The sequence below is a fragment of the Talpa occidentalis genome, unplaced genomic scaffold, assembly GCF_014898055.3.
Source record: "Talpa occidentalis isolate TD23 unplaced genomic scaffold, MPIMG_talOcc4v2.1 talOcc4.11, whole genome shotgun sequence".
Taxonomy (NCBI): Eukaryota; Metazoa; Chordata; class Mammalia; order Eulipotyphla; family Talpidae; genus Talpa; species Talpa occidentalis.
The window spans coordinates 26440469-26464169 of record NW_023601104.1 but is presented as its reverse complement, the minus strand read 5'-3'; the positions used below and the strand labels follow the sequence as shown (position 1 = coordinate 26464169).

The following is a 23701-nucleotide window of genomic DNA, read 5'->3' as shown; positions in this document are numbered from 1 at the left end:
TGTCAAAAGCAAATGTGTAGCCCTTCCAAAGCGTCTGCCATTAGAATTCAGCAAGGCAGCTGTCAGCTGTTTTCTTGTAATTAAACAGCCAATGAGCAGCTAATTAAGACATATGTGTATACAGAAGTGGAAGTGGGTATGTTAATGAACTGTAGGAATCAATTCATTAAGTGAAAATTGTCAAAAGACCAAACATCAGATCAGCATTTCAGCCTGTGCCTCACTGAGGAGGAGCCCCAAGCAGAAGGGGTCCCCCCTCTGAGCAAGACCCCCAAACCTTCCCACCACACTTACAGATCTGTGACCAGCTGACCCATACTTTAAGACAAAACTATTAATAACCCCAATATGAATGCCATGTATATTTCAAAGCTTTTTATTAGTAGGCATAGCAAATGAAAGTTTTTTCCTACCTGTCTAGAAACCTGGCATTTGATGCCCTATAAAATGCCATCTCCCTTACCTTCTCTGTACCATTTTCTGGAACTCTGACTACAGAATTGAGAAGTGGAACTATTTTTTTGTTTGTTTTATTTATGTTGTTCAGTCTACCCAACTTGTTTTTCTTCCTGCCTCTTTGATGGTGCATGAAGAAGACTATGGTACTTGCAGTACGATGCATCAGAGGCTCAGAAATTCAAATCCCAACTCCATTCCTTAGCTGCTATGTGACTTTGGACACCTGGCTTAATCTCTCTGCATTTTACTTTTCTCATTTATAAAACAGATACAAAAATACTTACTTTGCAGAGTTGTTGTGAATTGCAAATAAATGTTTGCAAAGCATCCTACATGGTGCCTGGTATAGAACATGTGCCCAGCACATGATTGTCACCACTATTTTTATCACTACCACCATTTACCCACTGTCATTCATTCAGCAACTATGTGTTGACTTTTTCAAGTGCTGAGCTTGCTTCTGGAAACAAACAAGGCAAGAGAGATTAGTGATACAGCAAGTGAAGGGCTTTGAGGGAGATGCCCACAGGGCTCCCAGGGCCCATGTATATGGGAGAGGTAAGGTCGGGAAGGCAAATACCCCAGTCAATCCTGAAGGGACAGAGAGAGCTGACCTTTGAGCTAGTGTGGACACGGTGGTCTAAGCTTGGCCAGCTGTGACTCTGGAAGAGGGCTGTGTGGAGGACAGTTGTCTGAACGCATGGCCACAGCCCAGTCATCAATGGGGAGCCATCCAGGGCTAATATGTAGAGAAGTGAGCTGATCAGACTGTGTTTTTGAAAGACATCTTCAGCGATGGTGAACATGGATCAGAAGTAGTGATTGTGGAAACAGGGAGAACAGCTGAGAGGCTCTATAGCTTCAACTCAAAATGATAGGTATGAGAAATTGAAAAACTTGCAGTAAAGATGGAGAGAAACAGATGGATTTCAGAAATATGAAGATGGAAAGATGCTACTTAATTTAAGGACTATGTGGATAGGGGTGGGGAAGAATCAGGGTTGAAATAAAGTCCACCTTTCTTCCTTGAGTAGCTGGTATGAAGGTGTACCCTTAACTGAGCAGGAAAGCACTGGAGAAGCTAAGACTGGAAAATGGACAGTGGATGAAGATAGGCCCTTTTTGGAGCCTCCCTGGTGGCCATGGGATTAAATCTCAGTGCTATCACTGCTATGACCTGAGTTCGATCCCCAGCCAGGGAGCCAACCCACATAGTGCACAGCAGACCTCTCCTGTCTTGCCTGCTGCTCCCCTCAGCAGTGTAGTTCAGTAAATCTGGCCTTTTCTGCTCCCCACTCTGTCTTTGGTGAATCCTCTTACCACCACCACCCCGATACCTCTGGCCTAGACCCCAGTTCTTCTATGCAAAAAAAAAAAGGTCATTTTCTATCTTTTCAGCTAAAATTTCTGGAGTATATTTGTGTGTGCAGAGGGAGGACAGGAGGCTATAGGAAGCCAAGCCATAAGTCTGGAGTAAGGACTATCTGAAGTAAGGAGGAGTAACTCAGACAGCCTACAAGGAACCTGAGTATCCAGCAAGCACTGGGCTTGACCCAGTCACATGCTGGTCCATTTTTAATAACCAGCTCTCTGAAAAAGTATCTATATTTATGTATATAACTATAGCTCAACATACTTTGCAAATAGTGAAATCAGCTTCCTATAGACAAAGGATCCTCACTGAACACTCTCACTGATTTCTGCTGAACTCTTGCCTCCATACCTGTGGTTGCATTGATGAGAGACAGTGCCAAGATATTCGAATGTCAGTGGTATTTTCATTTATGGTAATGATTAAGAGGAAAGTGAAATGAAGAAAACGTATTTTGGAACTTCATGCTTTCATCAGTGCTGATGTGAGCAAGTTCCTTGCTAAATCAGATAATGCGTTTTGAATACTGAAAGATTTCCTCAATTTTTGGGGTGCTATTCACAACATGATGCCTATAGACATACTTATAAATTTAACCTACACTTCTCATTTTTTTCATCACTTTTTAAATGCAAGCAATAAGCAGAACAATAAGTCAAGCCCCAATTTGTGGCATTTGCCACTTTCTGTGGTATAAATATTCCTACCACATAGTCAACTCACATCTCACTGAATGCAAAGTAGGGAAGAGATGTACAGTAGCATGTGGTTTTGTAGTATCTCTACCATACAAATATGTAATCACCTCAAAAGCATGGATAATGATAAAATAATAACAAGTTAACTTTTAATACTCATTATGATTATGTTTAATGTATTCACAATCAGGAATCACAAAATTCCTGAAATGTTTGTGTTCTACTTTTGCCGCCTGGTGTGAATCTTCTCCTGCAGACCCTGCCTTCAGTCCCCGTCCTGGGGAGCACAGCCTAGTGTAGTCAACGAACATTTTCCAAGTGCACAGCTAATTTGTTTAAAATTAAATAAGCAGAATTTTCCAGGGACTCGAAGGTAGAAATCAGAAATAATACCTAACGAAAGGCGCTTTAAGAGGCTAGACAAGATGAGGGAGGAAACGCTGGAGACTTCTTTGAGACAGTGGAAGCTGAGCAGTGTGGGTCTCTGTGTGTGAGGAAATCGAGACTATGTGTGTGGCATCAGTTCTGTAGTCCAATATGAAAGAGGAGATATTTAAGTGAGAGGGTACCACATTGAAAATAAGAACTCTGAAGTTGGAGTCCCAGCACTGATACTTCCCGATCCTGGGACAACCCTGAATAAGTCACATGCTCTTCTGAACTTCATTTTGGTTCTTTCCAAAAATCAGAAAACTAGAGTAATTCCAGACTTTTTTAAAAAGAAGGGGGCTGCATCTTCAAGAACCTTTGTTAGATTTTATCTTCTTTTTTGACCTATAACGTGGCAATTTCATAAGTATGTCTGGACTGGATCCCCCAAAGTTCTAGATAAATAGAGCTAAAGTAATTTTTTTTAAATCTCCATGAATGATCTGATGTGTTCTCTGTTTGAGAACTACTGAACCCGATCATCTCTCAATCTCTTTTAGCTGGAAACACCTTGTGTTTTTTTAATTTACTATTTGTATTAACTGCATGTTAGTATGCTGCCACTAGGTGGTGGTAGTGTGCTACAGTCTCACAGTTGGCACTGACCTGAAATTCATCTGGGTCACTTGCTGCTCAAGCCCACCATGTTTATAATGGCACATTTCCACCTTTTTTGATATCCATAAAAAGGAAAATTTTACAAAAACCAAAGAAGTAATTGGTTAGCCTATAGTTTAGAAATGAAACTCCAAAATTTTGACTTTTAATACCTTTTCTCACAGCTTTCGCACTTTAAATTTTACCCACTTCTACCCAAAACCCCACGCCCAGGGTTTGTGCTGTCCCTGCTTTCTATGTGGACTCAAACTTCCCCTAGAACTCACGTCTGGTCAAGATTCCACTTCTACACTGCCGGGCATACCTTTAGGTAGGAAGGGCCCCCCCCCCCCCACTGACTTTCTGCCTTTCTTCCTTATCTTCGTTACTCTTCTCCCTCTTGTATGTTCATTTGTTTTAAATGTTTTATCAGCTTAACTTCCCGAATCCTTAAACCTTTGAGAAATACTAAGGAGTGCTGAAAAAGAGTTTTTGAAAAAGGATAACCAAATCATTTTGTCCAACATGCAAAGTTCAGTGTTTATCTGAGTCACAGTGGCTGCCCTCTCTCTCCCCTCACGCCACTCCCTTGACCCTGTTTGACCCTTCCCATCTGGCATTTGATAGCTCTCCTGTGGGCATGACTAGTGATTGAGTCCAAAAGAAACATCTCTGGTTCTTAGCTGCGCCCCTCCTGGCACTCTTAGCAGGCACTTGCTCAGCTGACTCATAGAATAAATGTCTTGTGAAGAGCAAGGTGTATCTCTTCGCTTGCTTGCTTTCCCCACACGCCTCACAGCAGACACATGTAGAAAGAAGCGTGATCCTTTTTTGAGGAGGTAGCTTGGAAGCCAGAATCGGTTCTGCCCTGTTGCCGTTGCTCAGAGCACATGTGGAATGCCTCCTGGATTTGCCCTGCAATTTATGGCCTAATGACTCAGACATCTTTAAAGATAGTGACTGAGTCCTTAAAGTAAGTTGGTTATTATTGCTTTGTCTGTTTTCTAAACAAGCCAAAGTAACTTAGAAATAAGGTGAACAAAAGGGAACTTAAAACTCTGATCCAAAATCAGGGGAAAATCATAAAATCATAAACCTGGCTTTCTTGTATGACTCTAACCCCCACCAAAAGGCAGCTGTAAAGGCAGTCTTTCAAGTGCCTGGCACTGGGATCATAAGCTCAAGGGGCGGACCCAAAGGTAGTCTCATTTCAGAGATCACTCTCACAACTTTGTCATGCACACCTTGTCTCTACACTGGCTGACTTGTGATTGCCCTGTAGGAGAATGCCTGAGTGGAATTGTTCTGCTACACAAGGGAAGTGAAAAAAATAAAGGGATATTAAAAGGATGTGTTCTGGAGTTAAGCCACATGAATTCATATCTTACCTTTACCCTTTGCTAGAGGTGGGGTTCTGAGCAGGTCACTCTGCATCTGGAAGCCTCCATCTGTTCTACCTTAAAACTAGAGAAATGATAATAGCTCACTACCCATGCAGGCAAGGTTAATACTGTGTCCTAGAGAACAGGGTGCCTAGCACATGGTCAGCACTGTTTCAATGATGCCTGAGATTTGCTTTAATCAGGGAGGTAAAGACACGCAAAAATGACTTTCTGGAAAGAAGTGTGTTGTACTGACAGGCTCCTGGAATCAGGAGGCCCAGCATGGCATGCTGCAGCACCAACTGGAAGCAGCAGGTTCTTCCAGGAAGAAAAGCAAGTGAGGGGCAAATGTGGGCAAGAGCCTATTTTTTAATTTTTTTTTTACTTATATATATTTTATATCATTGTTCATTTTTAGACAGTGTTTGCTTCCCTCCCCCCTCTCTCCAGGTATAGTCCCCATAGAATTTCCTTCACCAATTCACCCATGCACCTTTCCTCTGGAAGGAGTTGGTGAGCCAGGGTAAACAGGCCTAGGACGGGATAGTTTAAGTAATGTCACAGGCTTAGAGCCTGAGGGCTCTCTGTTGTTGTCTGGTGTCTGATCCTGGAGTGGTTTGGATGGGGGAACAGTGGCCCAGAACATGAGACCCTGTGGAGTAGGTAGTGAGTGTGTGGGTTCTGGATTGGTTGGTTTACATATGAAAAGCATATTCTCTGGCAAAAGTTTGCTATGTCCAAAAATTAGCTGGTCCTGGGAAGCACAATCCCTGTTGGGTCAGCATGGCACCAGGATGTCAAAGCATCAAATGTAGAGAATAAAGAAATATGATCAATACAAGTACTTATTAAGATTGATCTCATCATCATCAATCCTTCTCAGAGTTCCCCTGTAATGGAGCAAACTGGAAGTTATGTATAACTTCTGTGTTAACATTCTGAAACTGTATTAGTGACAGTTCAATGCTAACATCAGTCTAATATTTGGGAACTGAAAAGCAGAATCCTTTTTGTTAATTTAAGGACCCAGCCAGCATTATTGGAGAACCACATCTAGTTTTGTATTTTGTATTTTGTAAAGAAGTGGAAAAATTGGAGAGAATCCTGAGACGAAATAGTAATGGTGTAAAAAAATCCATAAAGAAAAGTGACAGATGCTGTGATTTGATCTAGAGTCATGATATTGGCAGAGAGCTTGCCTACCCTTAATTACTGGTTCATGTGAGGAGAAAACTAGAAAGCTCTGACATTCTCCATATTCAGTGATCATAGAACAAAATGAAACAAACTCATTGTGAAGCAAGTAAAGTTTAAATTTGTCCTCAACTAAAGAAAAGGCAAATCCTGATCCTCGTTCTGCAGGCACCCGCAGTGACAGCAAACAAGTAGGGTCTGAATGGTGGTTGAGTCTCAACAAAGAAATAGACACCTTTCAGCTTTCACAGAGATTATGTGTCTCAGACTCAACTGAATACCTAACCAGGTGACCTCTTGGTAATCTCTCAGGATTATCTGTCTCTATTACCATTTCTATGTTCTTCAGTTCTCTCCTCTGAGCCCCAATGTTTTACTTTTTCTCACTTCCTTTTCACAGAGGGAAAAACACACACACACACATTTAAAAAAAAAGAAAACAAATAAAAAAAAAAAAACCTATAGCTTTAGATAGTTTGTGAAAAGATTGCTACACAGAAGAGACTGGACTTGATATAGGGTAGTTTTAAGGTGTAACAGAGAGACCATCTAAGGCCCTGGGGTCCCGCCTGCCCATGTTTAGTTTAGTGAGCAGGTTGGCAGAGAGAGATGGGGTGAGAAGTCTGTGCCCTGCCCTCTCCCTTCCCAGGTTGATTCCCAAAGGAAAAACAGGACCTAAGGTCACATACCTTACATTCATTGAAATTCATCTACACATCTCACAGCAGTTATATTTGATCTTCCCAAATAGCTCATATACCTTCCCATCTGCATATTGTATATTGCAGAAAAAATTCAGAAAGTACAGGTAAACAAAAAGAAAATTATCATCACCTAGGATCCCACCAACAGTGTCAATGATTCTTTTCATTTGAGGACATAATTTTCCATAGCTCCTTCTATATTAAACATAAGGATTTTTTTTAAAAATGCAAAAGAATTATGTTTAGTTCTTTAGTTGTTTTTAAGGGGGGGGAGGAAGAATATTTTTATCATCTTTTAATGTCAAAAATTGTTTTATTGAAATACCATTTTTAATGGTTGCAGACTATTCCATGATACAGATACAGGTATCCAAGGTGACTTCCATTTCACTAATGTTGGACATTCAGAACTTTTCTGAATCTCTTTTATATCACAGATAGTGTTTTGATGAACATCCTTGCAGATAATTTTTGTACAATTCTGCATATTCATTGAAGATACATTCCCCAAAGGGGAATTATTGGTTCAATGGATAAGCATGTTTTTAAGGATTTTGATACAACTGCCAGATTGGCCTCTAGAAAAATTCAAACCCTTATTAGTTTGCTCACCATCTGTCAGATCTTCAGGATTTTATGTCTCCCCTCTTCACTGGTGTCCTCTGTGTTGGGGGTCATCTATTTTGCCATTAAAGATTTGAAGACAACAATACCTTTCCTGTATGCTTCATGCCTTTACTTCTTAGAAATGACTCCTCTGGTTGACTTCTTTTTTCCTTCTGGGTATATCCCTAGAAATAAGTCAACAATAAGAAGGTAGCAAAAAATATCCCCATTGTTTGGAAATTTAAAAAATATGTTTCTAAAGATACTTGAAATCAATCAAAGAAAAAAATTCTATTCAAAGTTAGAGTATCTTTTTAACTGAAGGGTAATGAAAATGCTATATAGCAAAACTTGTGCGTTGATGGTAAAACATAACTAAAAGGAAAACTTGCAGCTTTAAGAAAAGGATAAACACTGAAAATGAGTGTGAGCTAGTAAGAATCCAGCTCAAGAAGTTAACAAAAAATAAATAGCTTACTGAATGAATGAGAATAAGTGAATGAATGAAACTCTTGAGTGTGGCAGCTTGGCAGCTCATTATCCATCCCTCTCACTCCTGAAATGGTGCCTGACAAATAACTGTGACTTGACGAACATCAAATGGGATTTGTTGAATCTTAAAGGCCTGATTGTGAATACATGGTGTTTCAAAACTGTCAAAGGTTGGGGCCTCCCTGGTGGCACAGGGGGTTAAGTCTCAGCACTATCAAGCTATCTGCAGCCACTGCAGCATGAGTTCAATCCCCGGCCAGGGAGCTGAGCCACATGGCACAGCAGACCTCTCCTGTCTCGCTTGCTGCTCTCCTCACCAGTGTATTTCAGTAGATCTGCCTGTTCTGCTGCCCACTCTGTCTCTGGTGAATCCTCTCACCCCCACATCTCTGGCCTACACCCCAGATCTTGTATGCATAAGTAAATAAATCTTTAAAAAAACTGTCAGAGGTTGAGTAATAGTTCTAATGTGATTGGTCTACCAACATAATCCACCCAAGTGTCATTTAACTTCAGTAGATTCTGACTTGGGGAGTGGGAAAGGGCTAAAACGCAGTGATTTAAGCGGGGTAGTGCAGATCACCACAGTGTGCCAGGTTGCAGCTGCCCTGAGCTGTAAGAAGGCTGCATCTTCCTTATCTCTAAACATCCCAGAGAAGGGTTTTGTATTTATTTTTCTAAAATATTTTGGAAATAAATGTTAATGATAAGTCTGTACTGTCCCATCAAGCACATTGCTTTTGATCATCAGAAGTCTAGAGCCACTGATCTTGTGCCTTTCACATAGGCAACCCTCAATTGGAGGTAAAGTTTTGCATGTGTAAGGGACAGGAGAGTAGGCTCTGGGGATCAGTTTGACTCAAGGAAAAAGAAGTGACTTTAATTTCATTAATGATCTCCTGGATTATTCTACTACAAGTTTAATTCTTCATTAAATATTAATGCTGCTAAATGCTTAGTATACTGCCTTTTAGTATCATACAACTCAAACTGACACTAACCTGTTTTATTTTTCATAATGGAATCACAGGGCTTTTTCAGGAGAAGTCAGCAAAGCAATGCCACCTACTCCTGTCCTCGTCAGAAGAACTGTTTGATTGATCGAACCAGTAGAAACCGCTGCCAACACTGTCGATTACAGAAATGCCTTGCCGTGGGGATGTCTCGAGATGGTGAGCACCACAGCTTGAGTTGTACAGTAGTGTGGGGTCATGAAAGTGCATTCTCAAACATGGATCTAGATCTGCCAAAATATGTCCCCCTGTTCTTCTTCTCTCCCTCCCTCCACCCCCAACACACACACTTGGTGGCTCATGGATTTCACTTCCTCCTCTATTATCCATCCATCAGTGAACAGGCCGTTGGGGGTGATGTGGAGAGGAGTCTCTGTGACTAGAACACCTTCCAGTTTTCAACATTTAAGACATTGCACGAGTGAATTTGATTGAATTTAAGTGTCATCTGAGGGCCTTAATAAATCTACCTCCTATAGGCATTTCCCAAGTTGGAAATGCAAACCAGAGAGAATTGCTATGTGCTTTAACCTAGTAAGCATGTTGGCAGTTGAAGTGAATTAGCTTTTATGCTAAACTGGGTACATTGAATCACTTGCCAAAATCAAATATTTATACATACAGAACATGTGAAAATAGTGCAAAGTATGGCTCAATGATAAATGCTCTTTTCATTAAAAGAAGTTATTTTAAGAGACTATCAACCATTCAGTTGCAAAACATTTCTAGATATTCCTGGAAAACTGTCTTGAGTGCACTGAATTATCAATACCAGATTTCAAAAAAGTTATTCTTATGCATGAAAATTGGGCAAAAAATACAGTGGGTACATTTTGAGGACTTTTCTGAATATACTAGCTGGCTGACTATATCAGAAGCTCCCTTTGAAGGAAACATCTCTTCAGTGGAGCTTCAGCCTGTGGAAAAATATTTCTGAGTATCATGCAGGCGTTCTGAAAGCCTGCTGTCCCCATAATAGAGAGTCCTGGACCCGCCCAGACCAAGTTACATCCTTCAGAACCTGGGGCCTGAGATGGCCTCTTAGAATATGTAGGAACAAAAGTGAAGTTTTTGACATTGGTAGATGCAAGTCCCAGAACTTACGCCATATTCTCAGAAATTCCCAGAGATGTGCAACTCTGCAGACTTCATCTTTTAATGGTGCTAAACTGACATCACTTTTGAACCTGTAAATAAAATTACAGGTGGTGTGGGCCTGTCTCAAGATGTTATACTCAGGATTTTACTTACGGGATCTGATTATTGTTAATATGTATGCAAATGTTAAAACACATTTCAAAGTTACAGCAAAGTGAGTTTACCTATGAGTTTAATCTCCTTGGGTATCCTAGAATATTCTTTTTTAAAGACATAAAGCACCTTCAGTTTGCCTTCTTGAGATTTTGCCTGTAAGTGATAGCACATGTTGCTGTGACTTTGGAAAATGAATGGGGTGGGGGGGACAGGATACAATTAGAAGCTTGAAATTTAAACCCCACATCCTCCTGATTGCCATCTAACCAGCCCCACCCAAGTTTGTCACCTGAGTCGTGGAAACTGGAAATTGACCAGTATCCATCTCATTTGTTTCCTCTGTGCTGAAGAACAGGATGTGCTCTTTGGCAGGAAAAGAATCCATCAGCTGGCCTGAGGGGATGGCCTGGTTCTCCATCTCACTTCTATCTCTCCTACCTGTGCTCACCAGAGCTCTGCTGGTGGCCAAGGGGTGAATTCATGCATCCTGTCAAGTGCAATTTTGACCATACTGAATTAAGAGATCTTAGTCCCTCCAGCAGAAACTCTGTCCTGCATGTACAGAGCAGAGCTGAGAATAAATGGCTAGCAGGAGAACGCAGACCAGGAAATCATAGGGTTTTTTTCCTCCTTAATTATCTGAGCATCTCAGAAGTCATTTGGGGTTCTGAATGAACTGGAAAGTTACTGCAATTGTTGCTCCACTTTGAATATGGGGACACATCACAGGGAGAAGCACTGTAAACACAAATTCACCCCGCAGGGACCCTGTATGTTTGCCCTTTCCATTTGTTTACCCTTTCCACAATTCTGACACTGTTTTTACTTAAGGCTAAAAGTTTAAAGATGGGTCATAGTGGCCCAGGGCTTCACAGGGACCACCACCAGCCATGAGTAGAAAGGAGGCTCCTCAGTCCAGGCAGGTTCACAAGTGTGATTTGGTGAATGGCGAATCCCTTGTCCAGTCTGTTTAGGCCTCTCAACCAGGCCCCAGATTTGGCAGTTTAATCAGAAAGAAACTTCTTTGAGTGTACAGAGCAGTGAAGTGAATGAAAATTCAGGTTTGACGGCTTGTGCTTTATGTCCCTCTGTGAGTCTGTGCATCCTTGCAGTTGTTCCAAAGACTGGGAAGAGAAAGAGGTTGTCCAGGTGAGCTGCATGGGTGGAAAGTAAACATTAAGTCACATATCAGTGGTACCCTAGGTATACATGACAGAGGGAAATGTGGATGGTCATTGTTCTGGGTCTCTTCTACCCATCCTGCTTCTGAAACAGTGCCTCTGGGATAAGTCCTTGCTGTTGGGATATGGAGCAAACCCTTTTAAGGTGGAACTGTTTTCACCTCTGGATCATGCCCTTATTTTGTGATTTATCATTGCAATTCTAAACTTTAAAGGAACCCCTAATTCATACCAGAGAGGATAAGGAAGAAAAGTACATTGTATAAGGTGTGGTTTGGCTTTTTTCTTCCAGCTGTAAAATTTGGCCGAATGTCGAAAAAGCAGAGAGACAGCTTGTACGCAGAAGTGCAGAAACACCGGATGCAGCAGCAGCAGCGAGACCACCAACAGCAGCCTGGGGAGGCCGAGCCGCTGACGCCCACCTACAACATCTCGGCCAACGGGCTGACCGAACTTCACGATGACCTCAGCAACTACATCGATGGGCACACCCCTGAGGGGAGCAAGGCAGACTCTGCTGTCAGCAGCTTCTACCTGGACATACAGCCTTCCCCGGACCAGTCAGGTCTTGATATCAATGGAATCAAACCAGAACCAATATGTGACTACACACCAGCATCAGGCTTCTTTCCCTACTGTTCTTTCACCAATGGGGAGACTTCCCCAACTGTGTCCATGGCAGAACTAGGTAATTGCTTCCATATTTTGATTGGGCTGAACTAGGGCTTTGAGAAGTCAACTGAGTATGTCTGATGTTCCTCTGTTGAGTTATGTTATTAAAGAATACAAGCAGAAAAGCAGTTCACCTTTATCATTTGACCCCCTTCATAATTCCACCCTGCCCCCTTAATTGTGACCCTCCACCGTTGTTTCCTCTCTACATCCTCTCAGAGATGAGACAATAGGAACTTAAAGCAGTCTGTAAATTCCACAGAAAATTGTAAGTTCAGGGAGTGGCCCCATTAACTTCATTATTTATTTAGCTATACACCAGGTATTGCTTTATACCTAAAGTCACAAAAAGGCCAGCCCAGAAGCCACCCAGGTCACAGACTTTATTTTTAGCCTATCCAGAGTCTTAATATTTTTGAATTAGTTGCTAAAATTTTAAACCAGGCAATTATACCTAAAGTTCAGATTTTCAGCTTCTTGGTGGGAGTGGTGGTCTAATTACACTGGGGCAGCATTTCTGAGTGACAGCAACTGGCTGGCACAAGGTAGGTGTTAACACCTTAAAGGGTCTCACCCCACTTCTCCCATTTGTATCTTCTGCCCACGCCTGTAGGCATTTAAGTTTTGCAGCCCTGGTATATCCTATAAATGGTAAATGGAGATTGATTCGTTGACATGCCAAAATACTTTGGTGATGGGTATTGGTGACAAAACTGATTTAGCTCATGGAAATCTCACTATGCAAGGGGGAAAAAAAAAACCACCTGTCAATTCTCTTAGGAGATGGGATCTAGAAATGTTGACAACACAAACAATGGAACACTTTGATTTCAAGGAATTTGTGTTACTACCCTGTGTAATGGTTAATTGATTTTTAATTACTTCTTTTTAGAGTAAGTTTGATAAGACCCTTTGCAGTTTTAGGATTTGATCTGCTCCTCCTAGTGGTTCCTCACTTAAGGTTATAATCCTTTGGGGTATTTCAGTTAGTTGCCGTGGAGATGGCTAAGTTGATGTGAGGAGAAAATGAAGACTTCAGATGGAAAAGAAACAGCAGGTTCTCACTTGAGGACAGAAGTCCTCAGTTCACAGAAATAACGGTTGTGTTCTTTAGATGGTTTCTCCACCTCTGTACCCCATAAAACATTTTAAGTGAAATTTATATTTCCAGTAAAATCTTTCTCCAAATAGAACAAATTGAATGTGCTTTACGGTTTTTACACAAGCCCCTCTTTATGGGTCTAAATTTAAATCCTCAAGAGCAGGGACATTTTAAGCTTGGTCTTTAACCACTGAACAGCATTAAAGGTATATTGCAGCTCTTTTGATTAACAGAGAAACCTCTGAACTAGAAGCCAAGCTGAGCAGAGGTAGGTTTGATTTTTTTTTTTCCTTGAACTAGAACAAAAACCTTCCATTTTTGTCATAAATCTTGGTTGGCTGAGCCTTAAGCAGAACTGTAATGAAAATCAAATTTTTAGAAGTGAATAAGGATTTGATTGAAAGCTGACATGATATCATGAAAAATGACCTGATTTACTTTAGGTTTGTTTCCACCTTATAAATACTAGTGAATCTATCCCATTTTCTTGTCAAATGTTCAACTCTGAAATAAGCCTACAGGGCTTAGCCAAAGTGTTGCCTTTGACTACAGCACTTTGGCTAGATGTGCACTGATACCTGAGTGAGGCAGAATTGGCCAAGTTGATTCCCCCGGTCCTCAGTTTCCCCACTTCCATTTCCTCTTCCATCATTTCACTTTCTAGGGTAGTCTAGGAGCCCTGTGTCCTCATACTTCTTTTATGTTCTCCTTAATTAGGGATTTTTCATGTGTATTGTGGCATTTTCCAGCTTGAATAAAATTAACTAATTTGTGGGATTAGTTCCAAACCCAACATTAAACAAGAATTTATCGGGGCCTCCCCGGTGGCACAGCGGTTGAGCGCTGGGTTGAAAGGCTGCCCGCAGCCTCTGCAGTGCCGGTTCGATCCCCAGCCGCTGGGTGAGGGTCCCACATGGCGCACAGACCTCTCCTGCTGCCCGCTGCTCCCCTCAGCAGTGTACTTCATCAGTCTGCCTGTTCTGCTCCCCGCTCTGGCTCTGTGAATTCTCTCACCCTCCCGCGCCTCTGACTGTACCCAGTGCTTGTATAAATAAATAAATAAATCTTTTAAAAAACCCAAGAATTTATCTGAAAAGAATATAATTGGGCTCAAATTTTCTATCCCAGTTACATGCACAAAACAGCTTGAGGAGCTCAATGTTGCATGAAAGCGGCCACAGACTTCTCTGCACCTTCTTCAAAGCTCTCTGTAGTCCCCCAGTATTTCCTTTGGGAATTCAAGTCATGCCATCTCTTTAACCAGGAGTCTTGGCTTCATTTCAGACTAGATTTTTCATCAGATTTTAAACAAATGAATCCAAGGTTACGATTGGAAAGTAAATTTTGTACATTAACATACTTTAAGTCCAATTCTATTTTCAAGAACAATATCTACAATCCATTACTATTAGTAAAAATATGCCTGCATCCCTAGCTAGCAAATTTTGCTCCCAATACACAGGTAGGACCTGGACTATACATTCCATATGAACAGTCTAATTTCATTTGAAAACAAAAAAGGTAACTACACTTGTTACCACAATCAATAACTAATGCGAATTGTGGGAAATTTCACTGATAGAAGTGGGCAAAAACAAGAAGTCAGCTTTATATAGATTGTGGTCCTAGCTTTGCTGTAGGTTATACCACCCAGTGTAAATCCTGTTACTTCTGCAAGCTGAAGTGGCTTTACTTCTAGAATAAAAAGATTTAGAACAGACTGGAGCCAAATTGTGTACGATTGAATCACTGGCCATTTCCAGCTGTGACATCTTGAAAAAGTTACTCATCCTTACTGTCACTCAGTTTGCTCATCTGTAAAATGGAGATAAATGAATACCTTCTTCCTTGGTTTGTTATGAAGACTGAGTGAGAAAATACATATGTTCAGAATATATATGTATCAATTCTATGGTCTGGCACATAAGTGTTAACTATTCTCATCAGTCTTAATGTTATCTGTAAACTGAGGGCAAGTCCAAAGTTCCTTCCCACTATGAAAATCTGTGATTAACTCAGAAGTCAGGACTTTCTGACCGAAGCCTCGAGACCTTGGCTGTATTGATGAAGTGATCATGGTTGAAGGGGCAAACTGATTTGACTATTACAAAGTAAGTTATCCACTGAGCTCCCACTAGCAGCCTGTTCTCCTAGTTTTGATCCCCAGATATTTCACTGTTCGAGCAAGTTTCTCCAAGAGACTACTACTTCTTAACTTTTACTCAGTCTGACCATATTCTTCTATGATGAAATGGAGATTTAAAAAGAGCAAAGTGTCTAAAATCATACACTTAACCAAATCAACTGAATGGAATCAAAGGGAGTTAATGAGAATGCAGCCACTGCCCTCTACTGGACCACAAGGTACATTGCATCACTTGTTTGCACTTGTAAAAACTGCTCCCAAATAGGTAGGAATGAGTGGAAAGAAATGTTAGGATAACGTGAAACAAGACACTGAACATATTAGCACATTCAGATGCATAATCTAGAAGAAGAAAACTGTGAGTCTCATCCTTCACCTCATAGGATCCCCCTCTTCCCTGTAAACATTCTTCATCACTTTTTTTTAATCTACAGAAATTGGTTTACCATTCAAACATTTATTTTCTTGTTTCTGACTCCCCATTATTCTTTTATTTACTCTCCTCTTCTATGCACAGGAGTCATTGACTTTAAGACACATCATTTACTTTGCTCTTTTTCAGTTCTCTCTATCAAATGTTTTTCTTCTCTTTGTCCTTTGTTTACTGATTCCCCAAACCAACATTCTCTCTCTTTTCCCTGACAGTTATCTTTTATCTTTCTTTTCTGATATAATCCAATTCTGTGCTTTATTGTCTGATGTTTTGAATCGTCTGTTCAGTGGGTCCCTAGATATTCAAAAAATCACAAAGTTCCTATAGAAAATTTGTTGGCATGTATTTCTTATAGTATTTTCAAATCCCCTTCCCTCCAGTATGATATGAATTCATCCTAATGTTCTTAGTTCTCACAGAAATAGGTGCTGTTTTTCTCATTTTACAAATGAGAGAAAAATGAAAAACAGAGACGTTAAGTAACTTACTTAAGATCACAGTTAGTCAAATAGCAGAGCTAAGAGTCAAACCAAGGCAGTCTGACTCCAGAGTTCATCTCTTAACCACTATACTAAATGCAGTGAAATAGTTGACCCTCAGTCATGCTGGTTTTGTTATTGTCAGGAAAAATCAAAGAGACACATAGGTGTCATTATAAAAGAGTATCATTTTCTAATTGTTCAAGAGTAATCCTCCCTAGGTCAATGTATGTGGTAGATGTGTTTTTATAAAAATCCTAAGAGGAGGCTTTGTCAATCATTTCCCACAGCCATCTAGGTCAATATTTGTTCTGGTGTAAAAGCACAGAACAAAGTCAAGATCAGGAGAGTCATTTGAAGTCATCAAACTTTATTGCAAATGTTGACTTTGTTTATTCTTCATCCTCATGTTCCAAAATACAAAATATCCCAGCTTGCTTATTTAAATGTATAAAGATAATTCAAATTAGTTCAGCATGTTGCTTTCAACTGGTGGCTTTGTAAATCACGTGCTAAATAGGGAAAACACTGGTCATGCAAAGAGGAACATGGCTTTTCATGCTTGTGATCTCCTATTTTCTCCATAGAACATCTTGCACAGAATATATCTAAATCACATCTGGAAACTTGCCAATACTTGAGAGAAGAGCTCCAGCAGATAACGTGGCAGACCTTTCTGCAGGAGGAGATTGAGAACTATCAAAACAAGGTATACTCTGAGGAATTTTACTGAGGATTGAGGCAATTTGGGGAAGGGTATTAGTAAAGGAGATTTGATCAAGAATACAGACAAACCAAAGAATGATGGTCTTTCATCAGCTATCACATTTCTGTTTAAAAAAAAAAATCTTTCTTTCAGAGCTGATCATGTATTTAGAGTTTTGTCATCTAACTGAGATGTTAGCATGCAAAATGTCAGCAATAGCAAATAAATTTCATTGTTGCCTATAACTACACACATATCTCCTTCCATTTATCAACAGGAGGCTAGATTAAGCAACTTCCATAAATAAATTGGGTTTTGTCCCAATATCACAATGGATGATTTCAAAATACAGAAGTTGACATAAAATAATCTCAGGCCTTTGTTTCCAAGGGGTCCATAATTCCAGTCTGATATGAGACTGACAAATAGTGGTGCCACTTGCCACTGTGTAACACTCTGCTCGACAAACCACCATCCTGGGAATTGAAAACATCAGGATTAGATGATGACTCTTGACTCCTAATTCAGTGTGTCCTCCACCCCAACATATCAATGAAAACAGTCTTAAACAAGACTGGGGGAACAAATGAGCAGCACAACAGATCTAGATTACCCTGTAAGTAAATTGGAGAGTGGCTCTATAAAAGGAATTAAACAGAACAGGTTGGTAAGGGCAACACATCTATCCACTTTTGAGGTAGCAGATAATGCTAGCAGCCCAAGTTACAAAAGAAGCAGGAAAGCAGTAAGAGGGCCTCCCTGGTGGCACAAGGGGTTAAGTCTCAGCACTACGAAGCTATTGGCAGCCACTGCAGCATGAGTTCAATCCCCACGCAGGGAGCTAACCCACGTGGCACAGCAGACTTCTCCTGTCTCGACTGCTGCTCCCCTCAGCAGTGTATTTCAGTAGATCTGCCTGTTCTGCTCCCCACTCTGTCTCTAGTGAATCCTCTTTCCCCCACACCTCTGGCCTATACCCAGCCCTTGTATGCATAAATAAAATAAATCTTTAAAAAAAAGAAAAAAGAAAGAAAGCAGTAAGAAGCAGCAAGGCATGTGGCATGAGATTCAAAGTCAGAAATGCTTGGATTTGAATCCCAGCTCCAGTGCTCACTAGCTTCGAGGCCTCTTTGAGGCCTCTGTGTCCATTTATGGAAAATGGAAAAAATGTTCTTGTGAAAATGAAATAAGACACAAGATGTCATAAAACACCTAGCTCACAGCAGGTATGCAATAAATGTATTTGACTTCCCTTCTCCCTATAATTGGTGCTAAATTCCCCAGGGCAAAATAATTGCCTGAAAGAAGAATCTACTTTGCTCTTCTCTGTGTCGTGCAAGGCTTTCCCACTCTTGTTTTCATCTTGTGCTGCATATATGCTCATCACACCTTCCCCTTGCCCCTTCACCACCGTAAAGGTAAGAGAGGACAGGAGATAGGAACAGGAAGCAATCATTATAACTCAAATAACTGGCCAGCTGTTTATTTTTTTTAATCTTCTAGCCTTTCTGAATCCATTTCCGAGCAGGGATTTTGCAAAATGGGAACAGGTTAGCTAGTGGTGCTGAGAATATGAGTAACCGCGTGTGTTAATGTGTTTCCCCTCTAACAGCAGCGGGAGGTGATGTGGCAATTGTGTGCCATCAAAATTACAGAAGCTATACAGTACGTGGTGGAGTTTGCCAAACGCATTGATGGATTTATGGAACTGTGTCAAAACGATCAAATTGTGCTTCTCAAAGCAGGTATGTGCTTTGCAAGTGAATTTTGAAATTTCTTCCTAACCTGCTTTCACCTGCTTGTTAAAGAACTGCTTGGTAAGGAAGGTGTCGGGAACAGTTCTTCTCCAATGATAATAGCTCTAGTTTTCCTTAGCAAAAACCAAGGTCTTTTTAAAGGTTTTTGAACTGTTTGCAGGAATCATTACCTCCATTTTGCTTCTCCTCTGGGTGAAAAGATTAATTTGAAGGTCACCTGTTATCCCCAATTTCACCGTCATCTGTGTTTTATTTCTACTCTCCAGGTCCTCTGAAGGAAGGTTACATTTTGTTGTAACCTTTGGAAGGTTACATTAAGTTGTTAGGTTAAAGGTTGTTGGTAGAACCCAGAGAGTGATCCCTGTTTCTTTTGTTTGTTTTAACAAAGAAGAATAAGTGTTTTCCTAGCAACTCTGAGACAGTATATTATGAGTCAAAAGCATGCTAGGAGAAGCGATTTGTAGATCAGTCCCTTCTTCAATAAAGCAGTCCTTAACTTCAGCACAGTTTTAATTGTACTGGTGAACTTTGCCCTTTGGGATGGAAAGCTGATATGATTGACAGCCGAGGAACTAAACTGCAAAGAACACCCACTGAGCTGATGCAGAAAGGGGTCTCTGCATTAGCGCCTTCCAAATAAACTCTCTAAGATGGAATAATCCAAACCGTTTCTGCCTCTGCGTAGGTTCTCTAGAGGTGGTATTTATCAGAATGTGCCGTGCCTTTGACTCCCAGAGCAACACCGTGTACTTTGATGGGAAATATGCGAGCCCCGATGTCTTCAAATCCTTAGGTAAGAGGCATGCTGGGAGCTTTGTCTTTAAACCGGGCTAGAGGAAAAGATGGGAGTTGGGCGAAAGCTCTCATTGAACAAAGTGGACACAGTGGTTATTTGGAAACAAAAAACTAAAGGCTTTTATAACTTTTGTTTTATAGTTAGTCACTATAGAAAATTCAAATAGCTCAAATGCCTTTTGTCTGTATTACACATCAAGGTTAACAAGTTGGTTATCTAGTTGGTAATCAAAGAGATTTATATTATAAATCCTTCCCATTGCCTTCCAGATTTTAAGAACCAGATTTGCAGGGGACATATTATTCATATAAAGTAAAGAATATGATTTGATACATGAAATCAAGCAAAGAGCTATAAGTCTGCCGAGCCGTACTCCTGGAATGACTGCCGTTAATGAGAATTAATTGCAGATGTCAAAGAAATAAATTATAACTAAGCAAAACTCTGCCATAAACTTTAAAAATAAATTACTTTGGATTTCTATAATTTAAAAAAAAGGGATATAGTCTTTAAGAAGAATGGGATGGTATTCAAGATATGTAAGTGATTTTTCAAACAGTTAAATGACAGAAGACATGTATGTCAGTTTAATATAACCCATTGCCATTTAAATATACATTATAACATGCAAGTCTGAAAGAATAGACATCAAACAAATAGTCATTTGGGGAACAGATTGTTATTTTTATAGGACTCACATTCCTTGTGTGCAGTTTTGTAACTAATACACCCAAATGTAGCATTTGTTAGCATTTTTAAAGGTGTTTGAGGTCAAATAGAGCACAAACCAAAAATGAGTGAATTTAACACTTCAGTTAGGTTGCAGCTGTTAGATTTTATTGGTTAATAGTGGGGCTCTAAGTCAGGTAGCCTGGCTTTGAAACTCAGCTGGTATTTTCTATCTGTGTTACCTATGTATATGACTTTTCTGTTCTGGGGGTGTGTTGAGACAGGAACTTTGTGAACTCAGAGGGGTGATATGATGATGTTGTTGATGATAATACCTCCTTAATAGAGCTATTATGAAATAGTTAGAAATCTCTTAGAGTAGTATTTAAGTTACTCACTACACAACGCAAGTTCTCTGATTATTTTGACTGATGATGGTAGGGGTTGATGGTGGTATTGACTAACCAGATTTTCCTTTAAAATTTCAAGCTTTTACATTAGAATGTTAATTACTATCCTGTCTGATCTTCAATTACTAGATTCACCTTCTTCCATATATATCACCTAGGATAATAACCAAAATCCTAAACTGTCTTTATTTTCATTTTGGCAGGTTGTGAAGACTTCATTAGCTTTGTCTTTGAATTTGGAAAAAGTTTATGTTCTATGCACCTGACTGAAGATGAAATTGCATTATTTTCTGCATTTGTACTGATGTCAGCAGGTAGGCGAACCCCCCCCAAAAAACCATTTAATTTAATGAAAAAAATCATTTAATGAAAACCATTTAGTTTTCATAGTGTCCAGGTGAAGATTTTTAAGAGGTTCATAACTTTTAATGGGTATAGAATATTCCGGATGTTACCAAGAGAAGCTGTCACCCTTGTTAAATTTAAATTTTTCAAATGACAACCCCCATACATACCCCTTCTGGAACACCTCATGTTGTTGTTATAATAAAATCTTAAGAATGGAGAGTGAATATAACTCAGTGCGGAGTTAGCCTCCTGATTCCAAGAGAAAAGTTATAGTAGAGTAGGGTTGCCGTTCTTAACTCCAGTCACCAAGATAACGTGGTTTTTAAAATATACTACTTGGGGGCCTCCCTGGTGGCGCAAGGGGTTAAGCGTCAGCACTCTGAAGCAATCTGCAGCTACCGCAGCATTAGTTGGATCCCCAGCCAGGGAGGTGACCCACATGGCACAGCAGACCTTCTCCTGTCTTGCCCGCTGCTCCCCTCAGCAGTGTATTTCAGTAGATCTGCCTGTTCCATTCCCTACTCTGTCTTTGGTGAATCCTCTCACCCCTGCACCTCTGGTCTGCACCCCCAGTTCTTGTATGCATAAATAAATTAATGTTTAAAAATAATAATAAGGGCCTCCCCGGTGGCGCAGCGGTTGAGCACTGGGTTGCGAAGCTGCCCGCAGCCTCTGCGGCGCCAGTTCGATCCCCAGCTGCTCCCCGGCCACCGGAGGAGGGTCCCACATGGCGCGCAGACCTCTCCTGCCGCCCGCTGCTCCCCTCAGCAGTGTACTTTGGTCCTTCTGCCTGCTCTGCTCCCTGCTCTGGCTCTGGTGAATTCTCTCACCCTCCCGCGCTTCGGACTGTACCCAGTGTATGTATAAACAAACAAACAAACAAACAAACAAATAAATAAATAAAACATGCCTCTATAAAAAAATTAATAATAATAATAAAATAAAACATCCTACTTTTTCTTAAAATCCACTTGGATGTCATTCTCAAGTTTATTTGAATTTGATCCATGTTTTCAACCAATACTGCCTTTAGGGGATCATTAGCTTTGTAAATTTACTGTCTTCCATTTGGAATTGTTACACAAAAAACTTTATCCTAAATTACCAACCCTTATTTTTTTTAATTCTATTGACAGTTCCACTTACCTTGGATTATAAGATTATTTTTCAATTTGCTAGAAAGACTGGCAGAAATGGAACAAGCCTTTCTTCCAGAAATTTAATTGTCTAAAAACTGGAAGGGCCATGGTGGTTTTATTTGCATGCATACTAGTGTGGCCTTAGATTTAATGGGTATCATTCTGGAATGGGAATAATCCTCCCTTCCTTTAAGTATCAGTACAAATAAAAAGGTTTAACGCTGTTGTATAACCATCCTAGATCAGTTTTCTACTCCTTAAGGAGCAAATTTTGAAGGAGGAATGCTAGCCTTTTAGTCTCTAAATATGCATTATGTATAATGATCTGTGTCTAAAAGTCAGGAGGAATGGGGGTGTTCTGAAACCATGTGGGAAGAATGCTAAGGAGTATCATGTTTCATATTTAGATCGCTCGTGGCTGCAGGAGAAGGTAAAGATTGAAAAACTGCAACAGAAAATTCAGCTAGCTCTTCAACATGTCCTACAGAAGAATCACCGCGAAGATGGAATACTAACAAAGGTGAGAGCCAACGGTTTTCATCTTGAACTGTCCCAGTTGCCAGTTACTCTTACAAGTCATTTACCAGCACCCCAAAGTAATAAGCAATAGGCTACTGAAAAGAAAAAATACCTCTATTTTAAAAAATTCCACTTGGCCAAAAATCAAGTTGAATTCTGTTTATCTGGTTATAAAGTACCCTGCAATAATAGGGCACCACATATTTTTAAGCATTAATACACTCTGAAAATACTCTATTCCATCAAAATTGAGCATAAAACAGAGGTAATGTTCTGTGTTCGGTGTTGATATAAATTAGAAGAGGACAAAAAAAGAAGACAAAAACTTGCCTCTGGGAGGGAGGGAAAAATATGAGAAAAAAAATCTTTGAATTTAAGAGGAAAATGTTATGCAGTACTAAAACAATCAGGATAACTGTACGTTCTAATAATAGTTCTATTTCCATTAAATTCATTAATAATCAACAGCAAATGACTTTTGCATTTTCTTCATCGATTTCCCGTTTTATTACCCTGTACTCAAAGCATAAGGTTTCATTTTTGCTAATTATTATCTTTCACAATAAAAGTACAATTAGGATGTCAACTTAAAATATGTTAATATCCTTCAGTGCTAGTGCTAATACTAATTATTTGCTCTTATAAATATCAACCATATTCTTTCGGAGAGTATTTTATATGTCATTATTCAAGAAGATAATTTGAAAGGTTTGTTGCGGGGGGTGGGGGAGTTCCTGTTTGTTTGTTTTTTCTCCCAATAGCTAAACTAGGTCATAAAGAAGAAATTTGAGGCTGTTTGCTATTTGGCTTTTGATTTTGCACCTGTTAAAAGAGAACTTGAGGCAGGAATGGGAAATAGAAGGAAGAGCTCTCAGGTGCTTTACTTTCTTCATTTTTCTTACCCATATGCCAGGGAACTGTCAGGTTCTTTTATTATAGAGAGAACCTAACACTCAGACAAAGCTTATGATCTGATGACATCATTACTTAGAGAGGATTTCAGATGGTCCCACTTATAATAGTTCAACTTAGGATTTTTTTTTTTTTGATTTTGTGACGGTTGAAAAAAGTGCTTTGCATTAAGTAGAAACTGTACTTCCCCCTCCTTTGAATTTTGACCTTTTGCCTGGTTAGTGATATGTGG

General features: G+C 40.0%; 1 protein-coding gene across 34 annotated transcripts in view; it reads left to right on the top strand.

Annotated features, from left to right (window-relative positions):
• RORA (RAR related orphan receptor A) overlaps positions 1–23701 on the top strand; it is a 672136-nt gene that overhangs the window by 638043 nt on the left and 10392 nt on the right. For all 34 annotated transcript variants that reach the window (XM_054687750.1, XM_054687796.1, XM_054687795.1 and 31 more), the window contains 7 exons: positions 8964–9105; positions 11674–12069; positions 16801–16922; positions 18532–18664; positions 19362–19469; positions 20755–20865; positions 22446–22558. In XM_054687750.1, the coding sequence (XP_054543725.1) occupies positions 8964–9105; positions 11674–12069; positions 16801–16922; positions 18532–18664; positions 19362–19469; positions 20755–20865; positions 22446–22558 (1125 nt within the window). The remainder of the gene's footprint in view (positions 1–8963; positions 9106–11673; positions 12070–16800; positions 16923–18531; positions 18665–19361; positions 19470–20754; positions 20866–22445; positions 22559–23701) is intronic.